The sequence below is a fragment of the Eleginops maclovinus genome, chromosome 9 (genome assembly GCF_036324505.1).
Source record: "Eleginops maclovinus isolate JMC-PN-2008 ecotype Puerto Natales chromosome 9, JC_Emac_rtc_rv5, whole genome shotgun sequence".
NCBI classification, from domain to species: Eukaryota; Metazoa; Chordata; class Actinopteri; order Perciformes; family Eleginopidae; genus Eleginops; species Eleginops maclovinus.
Window position 1 is genome coordinate 23863780 of NC_086357.1, and position 25511 is coordinate 23889290.

Below are 25511 nucleotides of genomic sequence, written 5' to 3' on the forward strand. Positions count from 1 at the left end.
GTGACATGTTGTGTTCATGGGTGTTGCCCCACGTGTCTGTTATGTGATTGTGATGTGCTATATGTGACATGTATGAAGTAACGTGTGTTGCTTGCATTTGATTGTTCTCTTTTATCCTTTCGCCTCCATCAACTTGTCTTTCGTCCTTTCTTTTTAACTAACCCTGTTGATGATTGTGATTTTTATTGTGATTTTAAGGTGTCTGTTACCATCTGGCCAGGGACAACAGCTGGAAATTAGCCATGTCGGCTAAAGCTGCCCTATTTACGTTTTTTGTGACAGTTAATTGGTGGGGACTGTCCACGACACTGTAAACTAATAAACTAAACTAAACTACAAAGGCAATGGTTTGCTAACACATTCACCATATCCCCATTATAGAGTGACGAAGAGCTTGCAAAAAAGTTATGCCACCCCTAAATGAAATGACTGTACCCCATAATCAAATCAAATGCACCACAATTTAAAAATAATTGCACTGTAATATGTTGGCCATAATTGTCACCATTATTCCAATGACCAACATTTCTCAATTGTATTCCGCCAACAACTTGAGAAGCTTCCATAGAGACACACACACACACACACACGTGCGCGCAAGCAAGCCTGACTTCAAACAGCAGCTCTTTGAAGAAGCTGCCAGATCTACCGTCCTGCTCTGCATGGTCTCCTTCCCCCTTTTACTGATGCCATCTGGAGATGTTCCAGAAAGTGTCAGCAACACAGGGAGCTGGTGTGTTCTGAGAAAACCCTGATGTCTGGCAACGAGGCATCCCAGGAAACTTGAGAGAGCATCTCGGGAGGATGGTCGCTGCCAGACTGGCACAAACACTGAAGACATGTTCATGAGGGGAGCTTTGTTTTAATGTTCAAGAGGAAGGAATTCATCAGCAAGTATAATTACAAAATTACAAGGCCAATAAAATGATTGCGGATCTAATAGGAAGGCAATTACATACAACTGTCAGAAAATTTCAATTGAGAAAACTCTGCCGATACACTCATCTTTTATAGATAGGGACGTTCTACAAGCCAAAGCCGATGTGGAATAAAACTGTATTTTACAATAGGGAATATCATCTTTTATTGCAGTAAAAAGACTGCTACAGACATGCTAGCAGCCTGTGACACTGCACTTTGAGCTAGATGCTAACATCATGCTACCACGCAGAACACACTGATGTTTAGCAGGTATTCAACACCTAGCTGGGCATGCTAACATTGGAAAATTGGAGGAGGACATTTCAAATGTTACCTGATGATGGCACTAGAGCCAAAGGTCAACAGTTACCTTATTGGAGAGACTGTTCATCCAATATCTTTAGAAATATTTCATAAAAATCTAAATTGGTAACCTCATAAAGGCGCTTGAGTGAGAGTCATGGTATCACCACGAAAGAGGGAATGATTCATGGCCTGGGGATGATGGACATCTAAGTTGAACATTTGAATATTTATTTCTGAAACAGAACTGGTGGATCATTTACCAACATTAACCACAACGGTTAGCGAGGCTAATACTAGCTTTAAGTGCCGAGAGTTAAGTCACTGAGGCGAATAATCACTTGCTCAAGTTTATTTTTCCAAGGATCAGAAGGGTTAAACATTTGGGTTGGTAAGAGTGCACTTCTCTTCAGAGCGTTGGTGCATGTTTGTTTGGATTAGAGGAGTAGGAAAATCTGACCCCCCGACTCCTTCAGTGGAGCGTTGCTTTACCTTGAACTCCCACTGCTGTTAGCTACACTGCACATGTACACTCTCAGAGAGGCAAACATAGACTGCAGTGCGTTTGCCACGGTCGATCCACCTGTAGATGATGTCATCTACCAAACATTCCGCTCCTCCAAACATGTCGCTTCCACTTGATTGAGCTACTTTCAAACTCGGGAGATCGTTAAATAAACACACGCTTCAGTCCTTATGAGGAACCAATGCTCAGCCAGATACGTTTTCAGAGAGAATCAAGGCGGTGGAGGTCAAGTAACTTCAACAGAGCCCCTGAACCGTGGACACGCGGCGAGACAGAAACAAGCCACGGCTTACATCAAAGTCTCAAATTTTCGATGATCAGTTATTGACCAAGACAGACCAAACGCTCACTCTGGATTAGCAGAGTGTATCCACGTCCTCCAGATGAAAACCATTTAGTGACTGGAGAAGGAAGGCATTCCTGAAGGAGAGCAGCAACAGGGAGCTGGAAAGAATTATCCTCCACTGTGGAGCAATCACGCTCGGAGAAGGGACAGTGTTCCTGCATTTCTAAGCAGGATGTCTTGCCCATCTAAATGTGTTCATTCGTATTTAATCACATCAAAGTTTCAGACAACATAAATCTGAAATGCGACTTGAAGGCTGTCATCTGTGTGACACATTGGACTTTACATGTTGAAAGCGTGTGTGGAGAATCACCAGCTCATCAGTCAGGTCAACAGAGGACTTCCAGAAGGAGCTGTTGTGGCATCTGAAACTGAAGCTACCGTACCAGCATCTGTGCTCGAATAAAAACTGCTGTTAAGCTTCTCTCTAAAAGATACCACATGATCCAGCTGGCATAATAGAGTCAAGCATACTGGCTCCAGAAAACAAGCAGGAAAATACTTTAAGTTAAAGCACATAGGAACTTTGCATTTCAGGCCAACTTCGTGCATCCATGACCGATCATGCAAATCGAAGGTCCTTTTCCTGCGCTTACAAGAATCTTTCCAGACCTGATATCTCTCCCTGAATGCCACCTTTGTTTGCCCATTTCATCAATTAGCTGAAAAGGAGGTCTTGGATTTCACTGTTTGCAGCCATTTCAATGAGCCATCTGACCAGCATGGACCCTAACATTCCTCCCTGACAAGACCAACCAAGAACAATGTTTACCTTCATCAATCTTCATCTCTAACACCCCCCTCACAGGAAAGAAAAAAGTTATTTCCCACTGGCCATGTCTTCCCTAAGAGGTCATATTCCACTGACTCACTCTTCTTAGAGCTGGTTGACTAATCGAATCTGTAGCTGGTGCTTCGCCACTGACTCTGAGATAACAGAGGAACAACAGGATTTCGGATCTGAACACCCGGCAAACACCCAACAACAACAGGCTGTCTTCCTAATTGTTCACACCCTGCAAACACAATCCCTCTTGAGCAGGTTTCCTTTCAGTTCACTGCACCACCGCAGATTTGGTAAAAATCACGCCAAAAGATAAATCATTTCTGAATTTGGGCAAAAAAAAGAGAGATACTTTCATTGAAATCTCTGAGGACCTGACTTCTTATATCTGGTATCCAGCAGATCTAAGGACCATGGAGAAAAGCTATGATGAGCTCATGGAAATAAAGAACATACTGCCAAAAAAAGTATTTGGCAACAACTGCACCAACCAAAACCCAAGGTTATTACCAATTACATATTGAAAGATTTAGGCGTAACTCGTGTACAGTGTTTCAGTGTTAAAGTGCTATCAATTGATTTTGTTTTTAAAAGTATTGCGTTCAAATAAAAAGGAAAAAGGTGATTGCATCTAAAATGGACTGATGGAAATCACCTCCCCTTGAGGTGATTTCCATCAGTGCACTCTGATTGCCACCCACCAGGACAAGCTGTGGGTGGAAGTTGTTCCTTTGAGAGGAAATGAAGCGGTCTAGATGAGCATCCTCCGTGCTCTTTAACCTCAAGAGGACTTTGTATTTCTACTTGATTTTTCAATGCTATCTTGTAGCCATCATGTGATTCCATCAGAGTGGATATTTAGTTTGGCACTCTGAAAACAAAGCACTTACTTTCTCCCAAGGTTTCAAAGACCATGAATACTTTATGTCCAGAACCTGTAGGTGGCCCAGTTCGGACTACAGCCACAGGCCTTGATGATGCTGGTTTGAATTTGTTTTGACTGTTCAAGGGTCTTAAAAGTGAAGCCAATGAGCCAGTGCCTTTAACTGCATTGTTTTAACTGACCGGCAGGGGGAAACTCCTCTAGTTGGTAAAAGAAAGTTTGATTACCAGTACTTTTAACTTGATTTATTACCTCAGTAAAAGTTGTGAACATGAGTTTAGGGTCTCGAATGCTAGTTTTGAGTTTCATTAGTGCATTGTTGTCATTTTGTAAATTATGGGCCATTTAATATAAAATAGGTAGGGCAGTGTGTATTTTATGGGTGGAGCTACCTTGTGATTGACAGGTACTGCCACACTGCTGCCACGCTGCTCTGTGTCGGAATTCAACAGACACTGGAATGGCTGCTATACATGTAGAGATAAAGATTTAAGAAAAATCTGGAGTGGTCTCTTAGATTTTTTCCAGATGTAAGTCTAGTTCAACGTTCGCTTGCTCCACCTTCTCCTCTTCCTTCTGGTGGCAGGAAAACAAGATTGGGACGGACAAAACGCCAAGACTTTAGAAATGTAGTCCACAAATTGTTTTTAAATTACTATATTCTCTACGGGTGTCTGGCTATTTTTAAAAACCCTGAATGGTGATAGATGTAAAGCCAAAGAATTCAAGCAATGTATGGAGTGATAACACAAATGTGCTTACAAGGTTGTGCCAACACAAAGGCATTTTAAAATGACAATATGATATCTTTGATTAAATAATAATATTTGTAGTGTAAATCTAACAAAATAAACCTCCCTTTCTAGACCTCAAGTTCAATATTTTCTGTTCAACAAAAATAGTTCTCTAAGAAAAGATCAAAGCTAAAATGAAATGTCCGCACCGAAATGTTTGTGTCTGTGTGTGGTTCGGTCAGCAGCTGTGCAGACACTTGACAGCATGGCTAAACGCAACCGGGAGGATAATCAGAGTCTGAAGGACATAACAGAAACCACAAAGGGCTCAGAGGGAGGCGGTGAGCAAAGACCTTCTACTAACAAGAATTCAGATGTCAAAGAAGTTGTTTTGGCAAAGAAAATCAGCAAAGAAACATCCATTTCAGTTAAACAGGTTACAAAACCTATAGATCTTTGGGGAATAAAATACCAGAAGAGATGAATAAAGGATCTGAAATCACCCTAGTAGGATTCAAATTCAAAATGGCTCTATTTTGATCGTAGGAGTTTTCTTTGCAAGTGTTTGCACCACAAGTAATGCATTCTTGTGAGGAGACGTGTTTCTGAATCTGCTCCCAGCCCTGCTCTCATCTGTTACAGTGTGTTGATTGACCCCCCCCCCCCAACTGTTTCTGCGTCTGTGCTGCAGTGCTTACCGTTTATGTTCATGGCTGGCAACACCAGAGACATCTTCGGTCGACTTCCTTTGTTGTGGCTGGTGGCAGGAAGAAGGAGATGGTCCTGGGAACAAAGAGCAGAAGGTTACGGAGAGGAAAATCCATCTGGCAGCAAATGAGACAGTTTTATGCATGCATTTGCCAGTCGTTAATGAGGATTTGGAGCCCAGCTGATATCTCTAAAGAGATGACCTCCTTGAAGATTTGCATTAACATGAGGTTATCATTGACGCAATGGGAGGATCAGAGGTCCTTGAGACTCAGAAAATTCCACAAATTAAGTCCTTTTCCATTCCTTACCCCATCGTCTGAGCAGATGAAATCATTTTGGTTAATAATCCTTCCCCTTGGGCCATCAAACACTCGTTCACTAATTAATCTCCTAGATTAATCTGGCAGAAGTCTAAGATTTAAAAGGGCATTAACCAGAAAAGTCCTGCAGTCACTGAAGCTATTAAAAAGTAGTTTTAGTGCAATTCATTAGATAATGAGCGGGACGGTTTTAATCTGAGCAGCACATCATCTGAAGGAGTTGTGGTTAACGAGAGCAATGCTAATGGGAGAACACATGACACACACACACACACACACACACACACACACACACACACACACACACACACACACACACACACACACACACACACACACACACACACACACACACACACACACACACACACACACACACACACACACACTAGAAATGCAAAAGTTCATTGAGTGGTTGCAAAGAAAATGCACAATAAAAATGCAGTCCATGTAGGAAATCATTTCTGATCTGAAAAAAATATCTTTCTCCATTTTTATGAAGCCATGAAAGGGTTATTTTCAATGACATAAACAGATTTGCCAACCATCACCTGCAAAACTGGAGCTTTTTGTGGCTTTTCTATCTATCAAGGGGCAAAATGAACACTATCCAACACTTAGCATGCAAAACTCAGTGGGGTGTTTTGAAAAATGAGGAGCGTTAGGGTGACGACAGGCGGGAGTTTAGTCTGAGGTCGGAGAAGGCTAGATCATAGCCAGAAAATAGGAAGAAGAAATGTTGGAAACGGTGTGAAATACAAGAAGACACATGGGAGAGAAACTATGCCATCTATGAGATAAAGAGGATGTTAAAAAACAGAGCACATGTGGGACTCTTTTGTAGATCACTGCTGTTGACGAGACTAATTCATAATGCCTGATAAGATTAATTAAGAGGACATATTTGTATTGTGTGCCTCTACTGTGACACGTTTACATACGTGTTCAAAAATCTCTTTATGTTTCTCATACTGCCTGTGCTGCAGCGCCTCTTTTCACTCTCTGTCTGAAACCAGAGCCCAGTCTGCTCTGATTGGTTAGCTGGCTTTCTCTGTTGTGATTGGTCAATCGCTTATAGATGCCCCAGCCCTTTAGTCTATTACGTATGGTGCGCTAGCTAATAGAAGGGCAAGTGTTACAAAGTGAAATCACTATGTTACAGAAGTAAAAAAGGAAACCATTGCAGGCGTTTCAGGCATGGGGGGAGTGCGTGGGAGAGAAACTTTGGGATTTTAGCCTTTGCAGACCATTTACATGCACAAAAACCTATGTAACACATGACAGGGTCTCTTTAAAATGACGCTAAGAAGGTGGGCTCAGCTAAGCAGATATCTGGTTCAGCATCATTTCCTGTATTTTTCAGAATTAAGGGTTTGCTGTGATTTATGGTCATGGCACTGCAGGGTTTTAGGGATAAGCTGTAAGCCACCAAAGGGAGTATTAAATGTTCAAAATGACTGAGAGGCTGCATGGACTGTGTTTGGAGGGTGGCAGGAAAACACAAGCCACATTACTGCTCATCATCAGGGGACCGGAGAGCTTTTCAAGCTGACATAACAGCTGCAGCTGCCATGACAACAGGTGCATTTTGGTTGAGCATTATGGGATACGGTACATGGTGAAAGCAGCCAGTGTTTCCACCACCTCACCTCAATGCACACTTACATTAAGCCACAGGTGGTGAGAGAGAGACCGCAACATGACGGGACAGAGAGCGGGTCTATATTTGGGGGGTTGTTCCTTCCATCACCTCATTTCACACTTAAAGCCACAGGTGGTTTTGTATAGTTGTCTTAAAGTAACCTTGACCTTAGCATGGCCATCCCTGAGAGTCAAAAGAAACACACTGCAGAGTGACCTAAACTGCTGGCGGGTGTAAGAACATCCCACGATGAACCAGACGAGTTGCATCAAGGGGAAAAATGACAAAATTGGTAGTGATTGGTACATAATCCAAACAAAATTCCAAATTTAATCCAGAGCTTTGGCAGTGCTGTTATAACATCATACCGACTGGGACAGAAAAACAAAAGCACGCCCGGTTTTGCCTTCTCACACAGACACACATATATATACCCTGAAACCCAGGAAACAAAACAAAGGCAAATAAACTGAGTGGGAAAAGCTAATAAAAGTTGTGAAGAACGAAAAGGTCACACTCTTTCTTTTTTAGAAGGTAGAAAGGAGTGTGGCTTCCTGACCTCTACTCTCACATAATATTCTTGGTCTTATGTATGTGCAAATAAAACACACTGAAAAACAAGCCTGTAATCCAAGATCTGTTTTCAGTTCTTGTAAAAATGTGTTTGTCAAACCCAATAACACATCCTTGATTCCTCTAGTCTTTACAGCTTATTAAAACCAGGATACGTTCACTTCAGCATTTAATTAAAAAGTAAGATAACCACATCCACCAAGAGCAGACATGGAGCAGGAGGACTTTCTTCATGTTCCTCGGATGTGAAGAGTCTTTACATGGGTTTGTATTCAGGAATTTTAATATGTAATTATGACTTATTTACAGATTAAGTTTCTTGATAATCGCCCAGTTTCTCAAGATCCAAGGTGATCTTTTTTAAGTCCAACATTTCCTGTTGCATAAAAAAAGGATAAAAGCAGGACAACTTGAAACTCAACTCTAGGTTTTGCCATTTTTTAATTCATTTTTTATTGAAGATTACCTAATCGATTATCGTTGCATCTCTAGAGCTGAATGATGCTGGGTTTTGGAGTGTTAGTGGGATGAAACCATCACTTGAAGACATTTAATTGGGCTTTTAGAGACTGCAATGGGTACAACCCCTCTAATCTCATATCAAAATGATCAAAAAGCTTAATTTCCCTTATTTGTTTTTAATTGTGACTCAACCAAAAAATAATTAAACATAAGGTTTTACTTTTGAGTGTTTTTACGCTTTTTACTGGCACGTGTTAACATTTTTATACTCAAGATTTACGTTTGGAAGCATCCCTATATCTGGGTGATTCATTAAAGCAGGTCAGGGAGTTTCAGCGCCTACTTTAGTATTTAAATATGTTGAATAAAAGTCAATGTATCAAAGTGTTTTTGCCCTCTAACGTTGAACTTTCTGAACCACCCTCCCCGCTTTATGCAACACAAAGCTTCTGGAAGCCGACGGGCGGTCACTTGACCTGCAGACGCCCTCAGCTCGGGAACGCCATTGTGATCATTGTCGCTGCTGTCACCATGCCAACCCAGAGCCAGACCTCTGTGACTTACTTTGTGACGAGGGGTCCTGAACTTTGACCAAAACTCCAGAGAGTAATCCTGAAGATTTAAGGCTTAACATCACCCCGAGGTGTTGAGTGGGATATGAGCTCTTAGGAAAACTCACCGACTGTGTTAAAGTAACACGTAGTTATTTTATATTATTATTAACTGCTAGGTAAATGTTAACTGGGACACATTTGGAGCAGCAACTTCCAAGGAAAATATCTTCATCTTGATTAAAAAAAAGCTCAATAAACTTATTTGATGAACTCTTTCTGATTATGATGTCCAGGATTTATCATACCGAGGTGGAAAATTAGAAACATACCGGGAGTCTCAAATGTGGAAAAATTGACACATGACTAAAGGCCGAGTAGATTGAGTGTGACATATTGCTTTGCCTGAAAACATAAAACATGTTCTTGATGATTACAGATTGACGAAGGAAACTGGACCGGAGAGGCGTAGTTACACACTTGAGCGATTGTGTTTCATCCCCTCCCCCACTGGTGAAAAACAAACCTATTGCTTTATAATATTAATGACTCATAAGCAGTGTTGGGTATAGTTACTTTGGAAAGTAGTTCATTAGGTTACAACGTTACTATCAATTAAAAGTAATCAGTTACAGCGTCACCTATTAATAAAAGTAACGCGTTAGAGTACTCCTGCGTTACCGAAAATTGAAAGCCGTTTGCAGCGCCTCGCACATGACGCAGACACACAGCCTACTTTAAATGCACCGAGACGTCCTGACAATGAATAACATCATCCAACCAAATTAACTCTGCAGGATAACAATAACAAGAAAGACAGTCAGTTAAATCACAGAACATGTGATCAAAATTCAGGAGTTGCCTAACTTTGGTACCCAGCCCAGGTAGCCGATATGATGCAGTTATGAAAGTGCATAAATTTACGTGCGCTTTAAGTAAACAGAATCTGAGGTAAACAGGTTGCAGATTCAGATCCATTTATAAATTAACGACCAATCAACGATCTAACAAAAATGCCGAATAAAACGAACAATAGAATCGTCACTGGTACACAGCAGGCAAATTACAAATATAGCCTAATAGCTGAACTATGAAAATACTGTTCAAGTATCACAGGCCTAAACTCACATTTACTCTTCAAAGCAGTGATTGAAACGTAGCAAAAGAAGACTTTCGAAACGTTTTTCAGCAACACAGAGAGTGCATTTTACCGTTATGTTGTTCTTGTCCTTTTCGCTGGTGAATTGAAAATAATGTGCGTACTTCCACGATGAAAACGCTGACCTCTCTGTCATTTCGAGACACTCACACACACACACAGGTAATGTAGGTCAGCAGCAGGGCACAGACGCATCACAGCGCTGCGCCTCCGCTGACACATCCGCTAGTAACGCGGTACCCACAACACTGCTCATAAGTCACAGTGTTTATAATTCACTTGTAGCTTGTTATGGCCGGTAGAAATGTCATGACAGACACGTATTGACTAGCGTTTAAGCTTCTCAGTTGAACTTTATGTGGAAGCTAATGCCTTGCTTTTTCAAGTTAAAACTCACCCTGCGGAAAGACACCACGTAGAAAGTGTCGCCACGACGGTTGAGCTCATCGAAGAAGTCGCTGTATGTGTGATAAGGAGCTTGGAAAACCTGCAGCTCATTGCCAGGGTTCCTGTTGATTATAAATAACAGAAAAATAAGAAAAACACAGAAAAGGAATTGAAAACAAACTAGGGAGAAAAGACTGATCTGAATAAGTGCTGATAATCAACAGTATGGTCAGTTAAGTGTATTACAGTGTATTGTAGATATCAAAACCTTAGTATTATTTGATTTGTCTGTTTGTTTAACCCTAATATAGACACACTTCCTACAAGATTGTTCAGGATTAAGAATTACCAACAAAGAAAACAACATATAACAATACAGTGTTTCTAGGTTCATGAAAAGTGTCATTAATTTGCCCAAAAAACAGACAAAAAAAAGTGTAATAAAGTAAGATATTGTGAAAATGTCGTTAACGTTAATTACCTTTTAGCTAGTTGCAGCTCTACAGCAGTCTATGTCCGCTGTTCCACAAACTTACTGTAGAATAAACACTTTGTGGCCTGCCTAAAAGCTCTAAGTGTTGCTCTATTGTTCTGTAGATTTGATTTACCGATTGTAAAAACTACAAAATGCCATAAGTGAAGAAAGAGATGCAGAAATGATTTTCCCATAAGCAGTTCCCCTCAAAGAGCCACCTTTATCCAATACAAAATACAATGAAACACACAGTTTGTTATGTCTACAGTTGCTTTACATAATCTATTTGGGTGTAGCCTGTTGACAACAAACATTACAGTCAGCATTTTTAAACCAGCCTTAGCTCACTTTGAGTTTACGACACATTGCTGGTTCGCCACACAAACAGCCGTGACTGTGTTTCTATCCTGATAGATCTACAGTGTGTTTTGCCTTCTAGACGTCTAGAAACGCTTAATGCAGCTTTAAAATCAAATGGAAAATGATTGTAGAATAACGTTTAAACCTGAAAAATGGTTTAATGGTGTGAATTGGCTAATTGTGACAGGCCTTTACTCACTTTTCCTCGGGAGTTTCTGTGTATCGGACAGTCAGAATCTGGGCATCGTCCTTATTCTCTGTTTTCTGATGAAAAAAAAGGACAAACAATGAGCTGTAATGTCTGCATCAACTAACCATTACAGCAGGATAAACACCTGGTAACACTGTCAAACACATAAATATATTCTCCATTATGATCAAAAAACTGTTTAAAAGCATCTACAGATTCCATTCGTGAGGTTTTTCCTGATAAATTACAACTAATTTAGGAATCTTAAAGCTTAAATGCGCAGTGTAAAACCATTCAAATGAACACCTGTACAAAATAAAGGGATATGAAATGAAGTTATACATGTTGAAAAAGATGTATGTGTTTCTTAAACAGCTCAAAACAGGTGAGGAATAAACACATCTTCATGTGTATTTAAAGTAAAATGAAGAATTGGGTATATATGAACTGGGCAGCTCCGAGTGGATTAGCCCTACTGTGACAAACTTAGAAAAAATGATGGAAAAAAGGAGCAGGGGGCTCTAATCCTACAGCGCCCCTCTAAGTGTTGTGTTTACTTTCTCATGGCTGCCGGATTAAACCCGGCCCGGTGGACAGAAATGAGAGGCAGAAAAAGGGGAAGGTGTGAGGGGAGGTGAAACAGTGGTGAAAGAGAGGCTTTGGGTTTGACAAATACCATCCTTTATGTGGCCCTAAAATACAGGGGAAGCCAAACACTGAACATTCTGTTAATACTCGCCCGGCCCATTAGACATGTTTTCCTGTTTTTCAAAACATGCTGCGACTTACCAGAATGGTCCTTGTGGGTTTGTGATTGCCGTTACTCATGCGCCTGGATTTGGTCTGCTGCACTTCATGACGGTGGACCCAGCCTCTCAACTCATGCGCCAACCTGCCAATCAACAGGAATCAGACATTTTAGGTCACATTGAAGCATTGTTGTGGTCTTATGATACATAGATCCACATGGATGGATAGATGGATAGATAGATGGATAGATGGATAGATGGATAGATGGATAGATGGATAGATGGATAGATGGATAGATGGATAGATGGATAGATGGATAGATGGATAGATGGATAGATGGATAGATGGATAGATGGATGGATGGATGGATGGATGGATGGATGGATGGATGGATGGATGGATGGATGGATGGATGGATGGATGGATGGATGGATGGATGGATGGATGGATGGATGGATAGATAGATAGATAGATAGATAGATAGATAGATAGATAGATAGATAGATAGATAGATAGATAGATAGATAGATAGATAGATAGATAGATAGATAGACAGATAGAGAGATGATAGATAGATAGATAGATAGATAGATAGATAGATAGATAGATAGATAGATAGATAGATAGATAGATAGATAGATAGATGGATAGATGGATAGGGATTTATGGGAAGCTCCAATTCAAATATACATATATATATTTTTTTTTATCAACTCTGCCTTCATTTTTTCGAGCTATGGTAACTTTTTGGGTAGTGCAGTGAAGATAGATATTTTATTCATCCCAAGTTGGGACATGTATTTTGTCACAGGAGTATTTTGACAGTCGATGTACAAGAGTTACTTAAAAAATAGAATAAAATACAAAAAAAAATAAGATAACTTTGAACATTTAAAAACAATATCCACATTTTCTCAGTAAATAAAGAAGACTATCTAAACATTATAAAATATACAGAAGAAATTTGAATTCTGGCTAATATGTAATAAAACAGAAAAGAAGGCGGTACATTAAAACATTCAAAACTTACTCTAAGCACTTGGTCCTGTTAACAGGGGGCTGGCAGGGGGGAGGGGGTCTGAGGAAGAGGGGATCCTTCAGCACCATCAGGGCCTTATCTTCAGAGCTGCCACAGAGGCGATAAAAGGGTGTTAAACAAAGAGAGAAGCGATAACTTAACAAGGTTCTCAAATCAACGTATGAATGTCAAATAAGAATCTGATGAAATATTTTCCACATGTTGAGAGTATGCTTTGAAACTGAGAGCCAACGTGGCTGCACGCCCTCTGACGGAGTTGAAACACTCAGAGTTGATCAACCTAGAGGAAGCAATAGAGCAGTATGGCTTCAATGTGGGGACAATTATAATCCTTTTGAATTGTATTGGTAACTAATGACTTCTAATGAGTCAAATTCCTAATGCTTGACATGTGCAGCGGTGGCAGAGCTTCAAGCGCTATTGGATGAAAGAGAGACGCAGAGAGGGAACGTGCAGATTGTGAAAATTATACTGCATTATATAAACTACGAATGCTTTAAAAAAAAAAAACCTGGAGTGACATTTCTACCATGGTGTGTTGTTCATGGACTGTTTGTGTTTATCCTAAAGTGGCCCTTTTATGCTTCTGGGGGGGGGTTTTCCCTCTCCTGTAGTGTGTTATATAGGTTTGTGTGCATGTTAATGGTCTGCAAAGGCTAAAATCTAAAAGTTCTCTCCCACACACTCCTCCCCTGCCTGCTGACATTGTACCTGATAGGCTAAGGGGAGGAGCATCTCTAAACTGTCAATCATACACAACAGAGCCGGCCAGCTGACCAATCAGAGCAGACTGGGCTCTGGTTTCAGACAGAGGGTGAAAAGAGGTGCTGCAGCACAGGCAGTATGAGAAAAATAAAGAGCTTTTTGAACATTAGAGCATGGAGACACGTCACACAAAATATAAATATGAACCTGGAAATGAGCAGAATAGGGCCCCTTTAAATTTGGGGTTGTAATGAGTGAAAATATTATCATGTTTGAGTCCTTTATAGTGTAAGGTGTTTTTGCGCTTTTGACTAACCCCATCACAAATGTCCGGAGAGCATTTGCAGAGCCCAACCGTCGGGGTCCTTACTACTCAGGTGTGTTTACATACATTATGGATTAGCTCTGCAATGCGTAACTCGACTTTCCTCTTCAGAGTGACTTCAATTACAACTGTTCTACCTCTGTGAATGAATGATTATGCTCCTTGAGGTGATGATGTAGACTGTCCACAGTCGGTGCCCAGATGCGAGGGGATTAATACAAAAATGCCCGCCACCGACGTACTATCCCCCCCGGGCCCCCTTGATCCGAGCAAACACATCGACTACGCCTCATGTTCCCGTCTCTAAACGTTCTGGAAATGTTTCAGCGGGACAACATGTCAGCCCACAGAGGCTTGATCATAACTCTACCTGAGGGGCCGGTATTAACCTTCCCGCACACACACCTTCCTGTTCAGTGGGACCCCCAGATTAGGTTTCATATCTCCCCCGTCACCATGCTCTCTGGTGCGTTTGGTGCTGTCACCCCCTTTTGTAAAGGCTAATGTGTTCCTTCCTGCCTGACTTGGTTTTAATGCTGCCGGGAAACTTGACACTGCAGCCGAATGTTTTGCATTAAGATGTAACGCACCCTACGCAGAGATCTGACAGGACGCAGACTGGCAATGCCATGTAGACGCTCTGACCACCTTGCAAAACATCGCTTTCAGACATGGGGGTGCAGGTATAATGTACCAAACAAGAATGTTATTTATGCAATTTACAGATGGGCCTGTACGCATTTTTAAAATAGAAAGAAAAATATATAACCCTTTAGGATAATAAACTGTTACTAGTTACATAAAGCTGGATGTCAAACAAGGTCTGACCTTAATTTCCCAGCTTGTTACTCAAAGCAAAAATACTAGCCTGGAGTCATCTGAAATGCAGACGTTTAGACAGAGTTTGCAATGTTTACTCGTGCCGTAATGAGCTGTACTTGTTCAGACTGAGCCTCGGCACAGGTGCATCCGTGCACACTGCCATGGTGTGTTATGAAAGGGGGGGGGGGGGGGTGGCTCATTACCTGTCGCCCATCTCAGAGGGGCCACTGCCGAGGGAATCGGAGTCCATCACAGCCTCAGTTTCTGCCTCTGAGGAGAAACCCAACAGGTGTCTGCCGCCGTGCTGCATGGACACATCTCTGAGTTTGGAGCCCGGGCCACCCTGAAACAGACTGAAGAAACGGGATACAGGTGAGGGGAGGAGGAGAGACAGGTGAGGCCAAATCAGGACACTAAGAAGGGGATGCAACTCTGGGTATTGGACTTTGAATTCCACGTGGCCCACATCCCGTGCACAGGAGGGTTTTTCATTTTTAGCCACGAGCAGAATCTGAACTCTGGTCCAGACTGCATAACACAAAAGCACACTCACACACACACACACACACACACACACACACACACACACACACACACACACACACACACACACACACACACACACACACACACACACACACACACACACACACACACACACACACACACACACACACACACACACCACACACACACACACACACACACACACACACACCTTCAACGGTATTACTACTCTGGGTGGCATTCTCATTTCAAAGGGGATCCGTGCTCAAAAGCGGGAATACTTAAAATTCCAAAGGAGAGCCCAAACACAAAACACACAGATGCGAGCAACAGGTACAGACTCACACATCACACACACACACACACACACACACACACACACACACACACACACTTCAGCTCCTGTGGAGTCAAAAAGGAAACTCATTCATGGGTGCTTTTTCATGTTTAAGCTCTAGAGAACAACTGAGAACATATTCCCAGCACGCAGTCCGGCAAGTAGATCCTTCAGGGGAAAGGTGTTCCCAGGAGAAGCAAATATTTTTAGCACAAACACAGAATTTATTGTTAACGTTGGAGGTGAACTTGAGTTGATTTTGTGGGGTTACGCCATCTCTCCATATGCTATCTGGGTGGAATAAACCCAGTGAAGTTTTACATAACTCATTTTAAATTTGACATGTCATGTCTGTTGTCACGCACAGATAAGAAACACTGCCATATAGAAATGTTTTATCCTTCTTTCGTAGCCTGAAATGATTTTCCTTTTACATTTGTAAGTGGTAATGTTTACTTTCCCTCTCAACCCAGGGTGGTGTTTTGAAGCTGATTCACCGGTTAGTCACCATGTCCAATAAACTCTGGCAACAACAACAGAAGAACGGAAGATTCACGCAAGAGCCAGTTGGCTTCATGGTGAACTATTGTCGGTCTCTTTACTTTCACTCATGACTGACTGTTACAGTATGTACTGGGCTGCAGTGCTGTAGGTTGCATCAGATCAGGTGCCTTTGCTCAGAGCTTTTTAAGTTATTTTTTCGGGGGCTTTTTGCCTTTAATCGGATAGGAGAGAGTCGGGGTGGGATCCGGAAAGGACCACGGGGCGGGAATCGAACCCGGGTCGCCGGCGTATGGTGCAGGTGCCCCAGCCAGTTGCGCCACAGCCGGGGCCAGAGCTTTTAAGGGACATCAATATTTGAATGTGATCTTTTGCATTCAGATTTCAGGATTTTCATAAAATAACGAGTATTTTACATAAACTGCTGGCAAAAGATAGAGCATAGGGTTTTTTCAAACCCTTAAATGGGCACATTCTCAAATAAAAGTAATTTGGAAAATTAGTTGATTGCTATTTTCCACACAACACCCGTATCACACATTATCATCATATTTACACCGGTATTACACCAATATTACTCTCATATAATACCAATGATAAACCCTCATTAGACCCTTAACACTTTTATTACACCCATATATCGCCAATATGTCACTGTTATTACACTCCTATTACACATGGTCAGAGCCTGTCGAATGACTGAATCCCCCAGGACACAACAAACATTTAAGGGTTAATTTGTCACCTTTTGATTTGAGGTCAATGTGTTGATTTAGAGTCATAATCAAAATGAGAAAGACCTCATTTATCCCGGGGGGGGAAAGTGTTTCTGATTCTGACAGTTGTTAACTGAAATAAGGGATGCAGATCTGTGTGAACGTGTTTGCTTGAATGGGAAATGCTCTGTTTTCACTCAACGTTTGTTGCGTAATGTCTTACATGTGGGGCGATTTCCACAATGACTCATCGTGGGATTTCCCGATTGTTTTCCTGCAGTAATCAAACTCTTGAGCATCTACAGTTTGTTGCAGTAATCTTCTTGTTTCTCAGACTACGTTGTGCCAACATCTTCTTTTGCTTTAAACTGAATTTGAATACCAAATCAAATTGTTGAGTAGACACTTTAAGAAAGAGGGATCAGTAGTCCTACATTATGCATCATGTGCTCACCTCATCGGTCCGACGTTAAGCATGACGAACACCAACACCGCCATGAGACACACGGCTCTCCTCTTGGGCGCCGTTACCTTCAGCACCACGTTCTGCAGGGACATGAAGTCAATATGCCGCATTGAAAAATTCACAGATCTCATTCATGGGTAATTCTCATGCTTTTGTTTCGTGCACAGGCTTGTTTATGAGAGCAGTCTGAGTGGAAGTACTGGCAGAGCAGTGGCTGGCTGTTCGCCTCTCACCTCACTCAGCATCCCATCCAGCTGCCTCTTCAGGTTGCCATTCTCACTCTTGAGCAACTCGTTTTCAGACAGTGCCACTTTCAGGCGAGCTTCCAGGGAGAGCAGATAGTCTTTCTTCTTTTTCCGAGACATGGACGCCGACTCGCGGTTCTTTATCATGCGCTGCTGCCTCTGGGAGATCTTTGACTGCAACAAGAAAAAGGACAAAGAGAGAGACAGACAAGTTATTACTCATGTCACGTATTATGTCACATGTGGATGGTTCAACTCAACGCCTCACAGAACACCAAAGAGGGGTGGTGATTGTGAGAATGTGATGAAATGCCTCTCTGAGCCACCTGTTGAGTTGTAGATCATAGTTTCCTCTCACTACTGTGACATATTTATCTGGGCTGTCCATGGCATTTAGCTAAAGACGCCTTATTATGCTTTTTGGGGGTTTCCTTTTCCTGTAGAGTGTTGCATAGGTTTTAGTGCATGTAAATGGTCTGCAAAGGCTAAAATCCCTAAGTATCTTCCAGGGAGTTTCTTACCCACACAGAGTCTGCCCCTGAAAATGCTTCCATTGCACCCCTTTGTTTACTTCTGTAACATAGTGGCGTAACTATGTACATTATCACTTCTATTGGCTAGCGCTCCAACACATTGTGCATGATAGGCTAAGGGGCGGGACAGCCCTTAGCGGTTGACCAATCACAACAAAACTGGTCAGCTAACCAATCAGAGCAGACTGGGCTCTTGTTTCAGACAGAGGGTGAAAAGAGGTGCTGCAGGTAGTATGAGAAAAATAAAGAGCTTTTTGAACATTAAAGCATGCAGACATGTCACAGAAGAGACACAAAATACAAATATGAACCTGAAATTAGCATCACAGGGCCCATTTTAAAATGGGTTTTCATTCATTTTAAGCAAACCTTTTCTTTGAAAGCACCAAAACTAGGGCCTCTGGGAAGTTGGATATCAGTATAACAAGTCAGGAGAAGTTTGAAAAAGGGGGGCACTGCCATGAGAAAGAAACCCCCAGTGAAAACACAGAGCACATACTGAGTAAGAAAAATGCAAGAGGGCAAGCGGACATAAAAGCCAGGGTCGAGGTTGTTATTCTGCCCGAGAGAACACCCCGGATGCTCCTGTTTACTACCGTGTCAGAGAAACAAAGACATGTTCAAGATGTGTCGTAAGGTAAATGACACCTCCGCAACAAATCATGGCTTTCACATTGGCCCTAAAGAACCCTTAAGTGCACACGATCGAAGCTCCTGCTTTAAAATATTTACCCGGACACCACCGAGAGGTCAGCTGCAACGCCTCTGTTCTATAGGTGAAGAGAAATGTGTTTACAGAGGGTGTCACTCTGTGAGAAATGGGTTCCCATCTGAGACACATAAACACAGAGGCACTATGTCTGTTATCGGTCCGAATGCATTAGAAAAGAACGTTCAGGAATGGTCCATTTTAATTGCTGTAATCAGTGCTTTACACACTCCAGTTAATTTGTAAATAAATATACACATTTCTTCTCTTTTCTGTTTAGATGTAGTTTGTTTTGCCTAATTGAAAATGAAGAAATTCCAAATGTCTGAAAAAGGCAACCAAAAAAACATGAATAACTTAATAATTGAGAGTAGTTTTAAAGCTTGTTTCCAGCAATGATATACATTAAAATAAGTCTAGAGGAATAACAAAAATACACAGTATAATAAGAAAAAGCCTTATAATAATTATTGTTAAAGCTTGTTTCCTGTAAGTAGGATATTTCACACTCAAGGTCTTAGGGTTAGGACTGAACACAAATAGCACAGAACTTAACATGACCTATCTCGAATTGACACGACCCATGACTGCGGTGTTACCCAAACACCTCCATTGACCATCCAGTCCCATGCTACCCCTCTCCTGCCCCTCTCCAAACACAAACACCCTCCCCATAGTAAGCCTCTAAGATCCCCGGCCTAATAGCCCCACTGGTGATTAAGTTATTTGGATCCCTGTATTTGTGTTCTGTCTCCTGAGAAACCCCTCTGTCTCCCAGCCTTGAACTGGGATCCGTGCCACCAGTGCGAGCCTGGGAACGCTGCAAGTGAGCAGTTACCAGGGAGAGAGGGAGGAACTTCACAGGGCTGAGGAGGAAATGTGGGGCAGGCGGCAAAAAGGGGCCAAATGTCACATCTCAATTAACCTATCTGGAAATGGAGAAAACGTAGAACCTGCTTTAACAGTATAACAAAAACTCTGTGGGAAAAGTCAATGTTCTTTTCCTCATGTGGCTTTTGAAGAACTCCAAAGTGTGTGGGGGGGGGGGGGGAACCTGCTCAACAACTCGGTAAGATCAAGATCGGTAGACTATCTGTCAAATAATCACAACTGAGGGTCAAATTACAGCTAAGAAAATATAAAAGTAGGAAATGATTTACATTAAGTAGTAAATTAAATATAAATGTACACTGTGACAAGAAGTCCAGTTGTATGCCTGTTAATTATCACACTGCTGTTGAGGATCTACTCTCAGCATGCGAAGGGTTACTCCAGAAGGAAGTGAGTGTTGAACCATTAACCTAATCCAAACGGGAGGGGAGGCTTTAGTTTAACAAGTACAGGTGAAAACCTTTCGTGTTTTACTGGAGGTCATAAGCACCTATGAAAAGGTGTCGGGCGTCCCACAGGTGAAATAAATGTCCACCTGTGATGTTGAATTCTCTCTAAGAGCTGGTGTGTTCTGCACGTCACCTTTTAGCCATGTCAGGGAGGAGGGAAATACATGTCACTAAACTAGCAGTTAAACTACAATTGTCAGTAGCTTGCAGGTAATTCATCTACACTCATATTTGCATAGAAATGTAGGTAGTTTGATGTCATGAATGGTCCTTTTTGTGTAGTTACAGTAGCTACTGAAGCTATACAAAGTATTTGGGGCTATTAAAAGGATATATCACTTTTTATTTTCTTACAAATAAATCGATATGGACATTTTTTAGACCAGCGTTCAAGCTGTTTTTACAGTTTGAATAAAGACCGTTTTAAGTGAGATTTTACATATCGGTCCTCAAAACAGTGTAAAAACATGCAAGAAAATACCTTTAAGTGAAATCGATATTTGTTTGAAGTGGTCCTTTTTAAAATAATCTCAATTTAGTAGCAATTTATATTTCATTGTAATTTATTTCAATGTACATTGTCAATCATTTTCTACAACAACGTTTGAACCGCTTTTTCTAAGCAGCTTCAGTAAACCCTAACCACTTCCCTAGAGTATCAGTTCAACTTCTTCCAGTGTGAAGTAATTGGTGGCTGGCAAAGCTATAATTTCAGCTTCCCCAGCACTGCTTTTTAGATAATTGGTTTCCATTATTCTTCATTTTCAAATCCACATGGTATTTAACTGTGCTATAGGGTAAGCATGCAGGTGCAGGGGAAAAAATGCAGGTGCAGAGAAGAAGCAAAACAGCCTGTTTTTTCCAGTTCAGTTCAGTTATGTCTTCTGGCTGTTTATCTTACACTGAGGTACTTAGTGGAGAAACAGGTACTTTGTGTTGATGTATCACTCATACCTCCATTAGACACTGTACAGCAGTGTCTGAAAATAAGAACTGCCTTCGTGCTTTGCTTTGTCAACAAACATTAAACAAGTATATGATCGTTCACTTTGTATTGGAACAATGGTGTGTTGTGGGATTGCAGTCTTTCCTTGATGCATCAAATTGCACAGCTTTTACACATTAGGACAAAAACAACCAGATGTGGAGAAAAATAAAACATGAGCGCGAAGTCCAGGGAGCAGAAACATTTAACACATCATGTGGTAAATTGTTTAAATCACTGGGAGCATTTCATAAAGAGCCTAGTTGTTACGCCCCAAACATCCATGATAGATTTCCCTCTTTATGAGTGCTGAATAATGAGCCAAACGGTTTAATCAAGCTCCCTTGCAGCTCTCGCAGTAATCCTTCTTCTTTTTTATTTAAACTCAACTCAGCTCTGTCAACACTCAAGCAATCAATTGCACTGTGCAGTCGTCTGTCTTTCTGTACTGCTTTAACCTGCGGCTATCTTTCTTATGTTTTTATAATAACTTACTTAATTGACTCTTTTTTTAAATGACATATGCTAATGCTAATTTTATTGTTAGTATTTGGTGTCTCTACTGGGACATGTCTCCATGCTTTAATGTTCAAAAAGCTCTTTATTTGTCTCATACTGCCTGTGCTGCAGCTCCTCTTTTCACCCTCTGTCTGAAACTGCTCTGATTGGTTACTGTAACTGGTGTACTCTGTTGTGATTTGTTAACCGCCTAGAGATGTCCCGCCCCTTTGCCTATCCCGTGCAATGTGTTGGAGCGCTAGCCAATAGAAGTATTACATAGTGGTGTCCAATGAAGGAGTTTTAGGCGTCATTTACTTATTATAATATTATTTTAGGGTGACTTTACAACATCCGTACAACAGAGTAACCAAGATATTTGCCTCTTGGTTAACTTCTCACATTTACAGAAATATCTGAATGAATGAATGAGTAAATAAATCTTCCGTGTTGGAAGAAGGGAGTGACTCTTTGTATGATCTAGCATCCCCCACGCTTTTGCTGCGGCCCCATCCTGTAAATCCTCCTAACCTACAAATGGGAGGATTTGTTTTGGCCTGCGCACACGCACACGCACACGCACACGCACACGCACACACACACACACACACCTAAATCCCTGGCAGTATAGGAGCTTATTACATTACAGTGACCCAATCCCTGATGGCTGTTTACAGCTGTCGCAAATGCTTCGTCCTGCACAACACCTGTCTGCAGCATGTAATCGTTAGCAGCCGTTCAACACCCGGGCTTATTATGTCCAGCGCCAGCCCAAAACACAGTACTGTAAACTACTTGAACAGTGACACACACAGACACACTGTAGATACAACATGCAGTAACACCTGGCAGTAGCATGCCATCTTTAACAGGCATTTTACACATCCCCCGGGCCCACCGAGTCCGCCACTGCACTGTGGCCGAACCACAGTGAGGTTATAAAGTGAACACAGCTGCAGTGAATCCTAACACATGCATATTAACACAGCGAGACACGGCTCAGGAGCTGTAGGCCACAGAAACTACTCTGAAGTACATTTAGAACTAAAGGTACCACCTTGGAGAGTTAAACTGAACACTTTTGATCACAAATGGAAATCTGGATTCATATATTCATACGCAATTAAACAAAGTTTTACTTGACACAATCAAGGGTTTGTTTGCTCCATCCTTATTTGGTCTGATATGAGCATTAGCTTGTGGTGGCTAATGTTAGCTGACTTTAGTTATACTATTAGTGATGTGATTGAGCTGCTGAATTTATGACTAATTGCTTATTGTGCTATGCAACACTATATTTGGACATTTACTTTTATTACCCCCTCTGGAAAGGAGATTTCAGTTTGGTTTGTTGGTTTGCTTGTCTGTTTGGCAGCAGATTTTTGGAGAAAACACAATATCCTGATTTTCATAAAACTTGAAGAGGAAGCATGGGCCAAGGAAAAACAAATTACGTTTTTGGAGCTGATGAGAATTACAGGGCGGACACACAAATGATTTTTTCACTAATGTAAACAGCCTTGCTGGGAGGTTTGTGATTTGCCGATCTAGTTGCCGTCATTTTTCTCACTTCTGGCTAAGTGTCTGCGCTTGAGCAAAACTTACATCATCTTGCTTTAAATTATAAAATAATTGATATAATTCTGCAATAAGTCTTAATGTTTTTCCCACATTCACTAAAACATGTTTAAGAGCTTTCCTCACGTTCTCTAGAGAAATTATTCGAGGTCTTGGCTTTAAAAAACAAAGTATTATTTTTCCTCACATGTGTGAAATCCCTCCCCTTTAATCACCTATTGTAAACTTTATTGACTCGGTTAGCTTTACAAATGGCTGTGAGGCGTATTTGTTTTGGCTTCTAAAGGTTTGGAATTCCTCAAAATTGTTTTCCAAGTCTGGCAAGAAAAGTGTTTTCCAGACTAGATTATCCAGCGAGATAATTGGACAAGTTCCTCTCGGGTCATTCAGGTTTAACCATTTATAAAAACAAGAACCTGGTCAATTTCAGCTGAGATTAATTATTTAAAAAGCCTGATGGAAAACATTGTTCATGTCGAGATAAATTGAGCACACTGGTTTTGTGTAAGAGTTAGGTTAATGCGTCGGCCAGAGTGATGACTCCTTTAAGATGGTCCCAGTCGTCCCAGTGTCACTACAGCAATCAGTGCACACGATTTAGTAGACATTCCACAAATGTGACACATGATGGTTATTCCCAATTAAAAAGGGAACATTTCATGAAGAACTCACTGTTTGTGCACATACATGCGTGTGTCTGAAGTGCACACCAATCCACAAACTGAGAAGTAACCAACCCTGCCAGATTTTAACGAGCTACCAAGATCAGAAACCATGGGATTCATATTACTGTTCCCCATCGGAGTATCTTGACACTTGAATTATCGTTTTAATTTTCGAGTAAGCTTATCAAGAAAACTGGGATTTCTTTTTGGTCTAGTAGAAGCCAAAAACGGCAAGTGTTAAGCAGAAAATGGGCATAATTACATCCCTTCCTGCTCCCCTCTATGCATTTTTCAACTTCCCTACATCAGTTTAAGCTATAGCGAGGGAAAGGGAAACACCTTTTTTTCACACTCAAAAGCACAAGTCAAACAGGGAGAACATGTTTCTCAACTCACTAAAGGTCAGACATGAGCAAGTCATCAAGCAAGCTGTTGTGTGCTGGAGACCAAAGCCTGAAACAACACAGAGGTTGCTGAGAGTCACGGCATCGCTCTGACTCTGTGATGGAGCCTGACGATTCAGACAAGCAGAAAGCAAATAAGAATCAGATAATCAGAAACACAGGGCAGTAAACTCGCCTAAAGTCTTAACAGGACCCACTGCGAACAAGACACACACGCACAAAAGCTTTTATACAGAGACCTCAAGTTTGTACAACAACCAAACTTCTTTAATTGAGTTTTCTTTTTCATTTGAAATATCTTATCTGATCTCTGTGCTGTCTTTAAACAGAGCCAAGAGATAGGAGTGCACAATGGAGATGTACCAAAGATCAGGAAGCTGTGTGCTAGCGTTGCATGTTTTTTTATGTCTTCTGTTCACTGCAGCTGTCCTGACATCACCCCTGAATGCAGCACAGTGAACAGTGACAGTGACACAACAGTGTCCTTCTCTGACACCATGCACAACAAATACATGACTTGCATCTTTCCAATGCAGCTCATCTGTGGGTGGTTTAAGGCATTGTGAAAGTCATAGAGGCTGATACTGTTATAATCATGATAACCAGCATCATTTAAGATGCCATTTTTTATATTTAACTACCAAGCAGCGGCCTCTCTTTCAAAATCAGATTGCGTGTTTACAAAACGTGATGCCAAAATCTTTCACCGTGATGTTGTGTATTTTGGCGTCATTTGTATCTTCACGGACTGAAATGGTCCATGAAGTTTAATATCTTTTCCTTCCTATTGGAAAAATCGTCACCATCTCGCATAAAAAACACTTTCACACAGAATTTAAAGTTAATGGTTTGTCAAAGGAAAACAATTACTAAACATGGGGAAAGATGAGAGACTTTATGTTGGGCAGGTTGTGTGAACATGGTAACCACAAAATCATAGTTGCAAAGGGCAAGTGCATGCACGCCCATGGAGTAACTAAAGCCATTGCAGGCAAGTCCCAGCATGTCAAAGCAGACACATGAAGACACCTGAACGTACTATGTAGTCTTATGAAGGAG

At 41.3% G+C, this 25511-nt stretch overlaps 1 protein-coding gene across 1 annotated transcript in view; it reads right to left on the bottom strand.

The window, feature by feature from the left end:
- atf6 (activating transcription factor 6) overlaps positions 1-25511 on the bottom strand; it is a 37274-nt gene that overhangs the window by 4206 nt on the left and 7557 nt on the right. The window contains exons 8-15 of the mRNA XM_063891862.1: positions 17729-17914; positions 17484-17575; positions 15172-15321; positions 13108-13203; positions 12117-12219; positions 11337-11401; positions 10313-10424; positions 5196-5280 (exon numbers count right to left, since the gene is read on the bottom strand). Coding sequence (XP_063747932.1) covers positions 5196-5280; positions 10313-10424; positions 11337-11401; positions 12117-12219; positions 13108-13203; positions 15172-15321; positions 17484-17575; positions 17729-17914 — 889 coding nt within the window. The remainder of the gene's footprint in view (positions 1-5195; positions 5281-10312; positions 10425-11336; positions 11402-12116; positions 12220-13107; positions 13204-15171; positions 15322-17483; positions 17576-17728; positions 17915-25511) is intronic.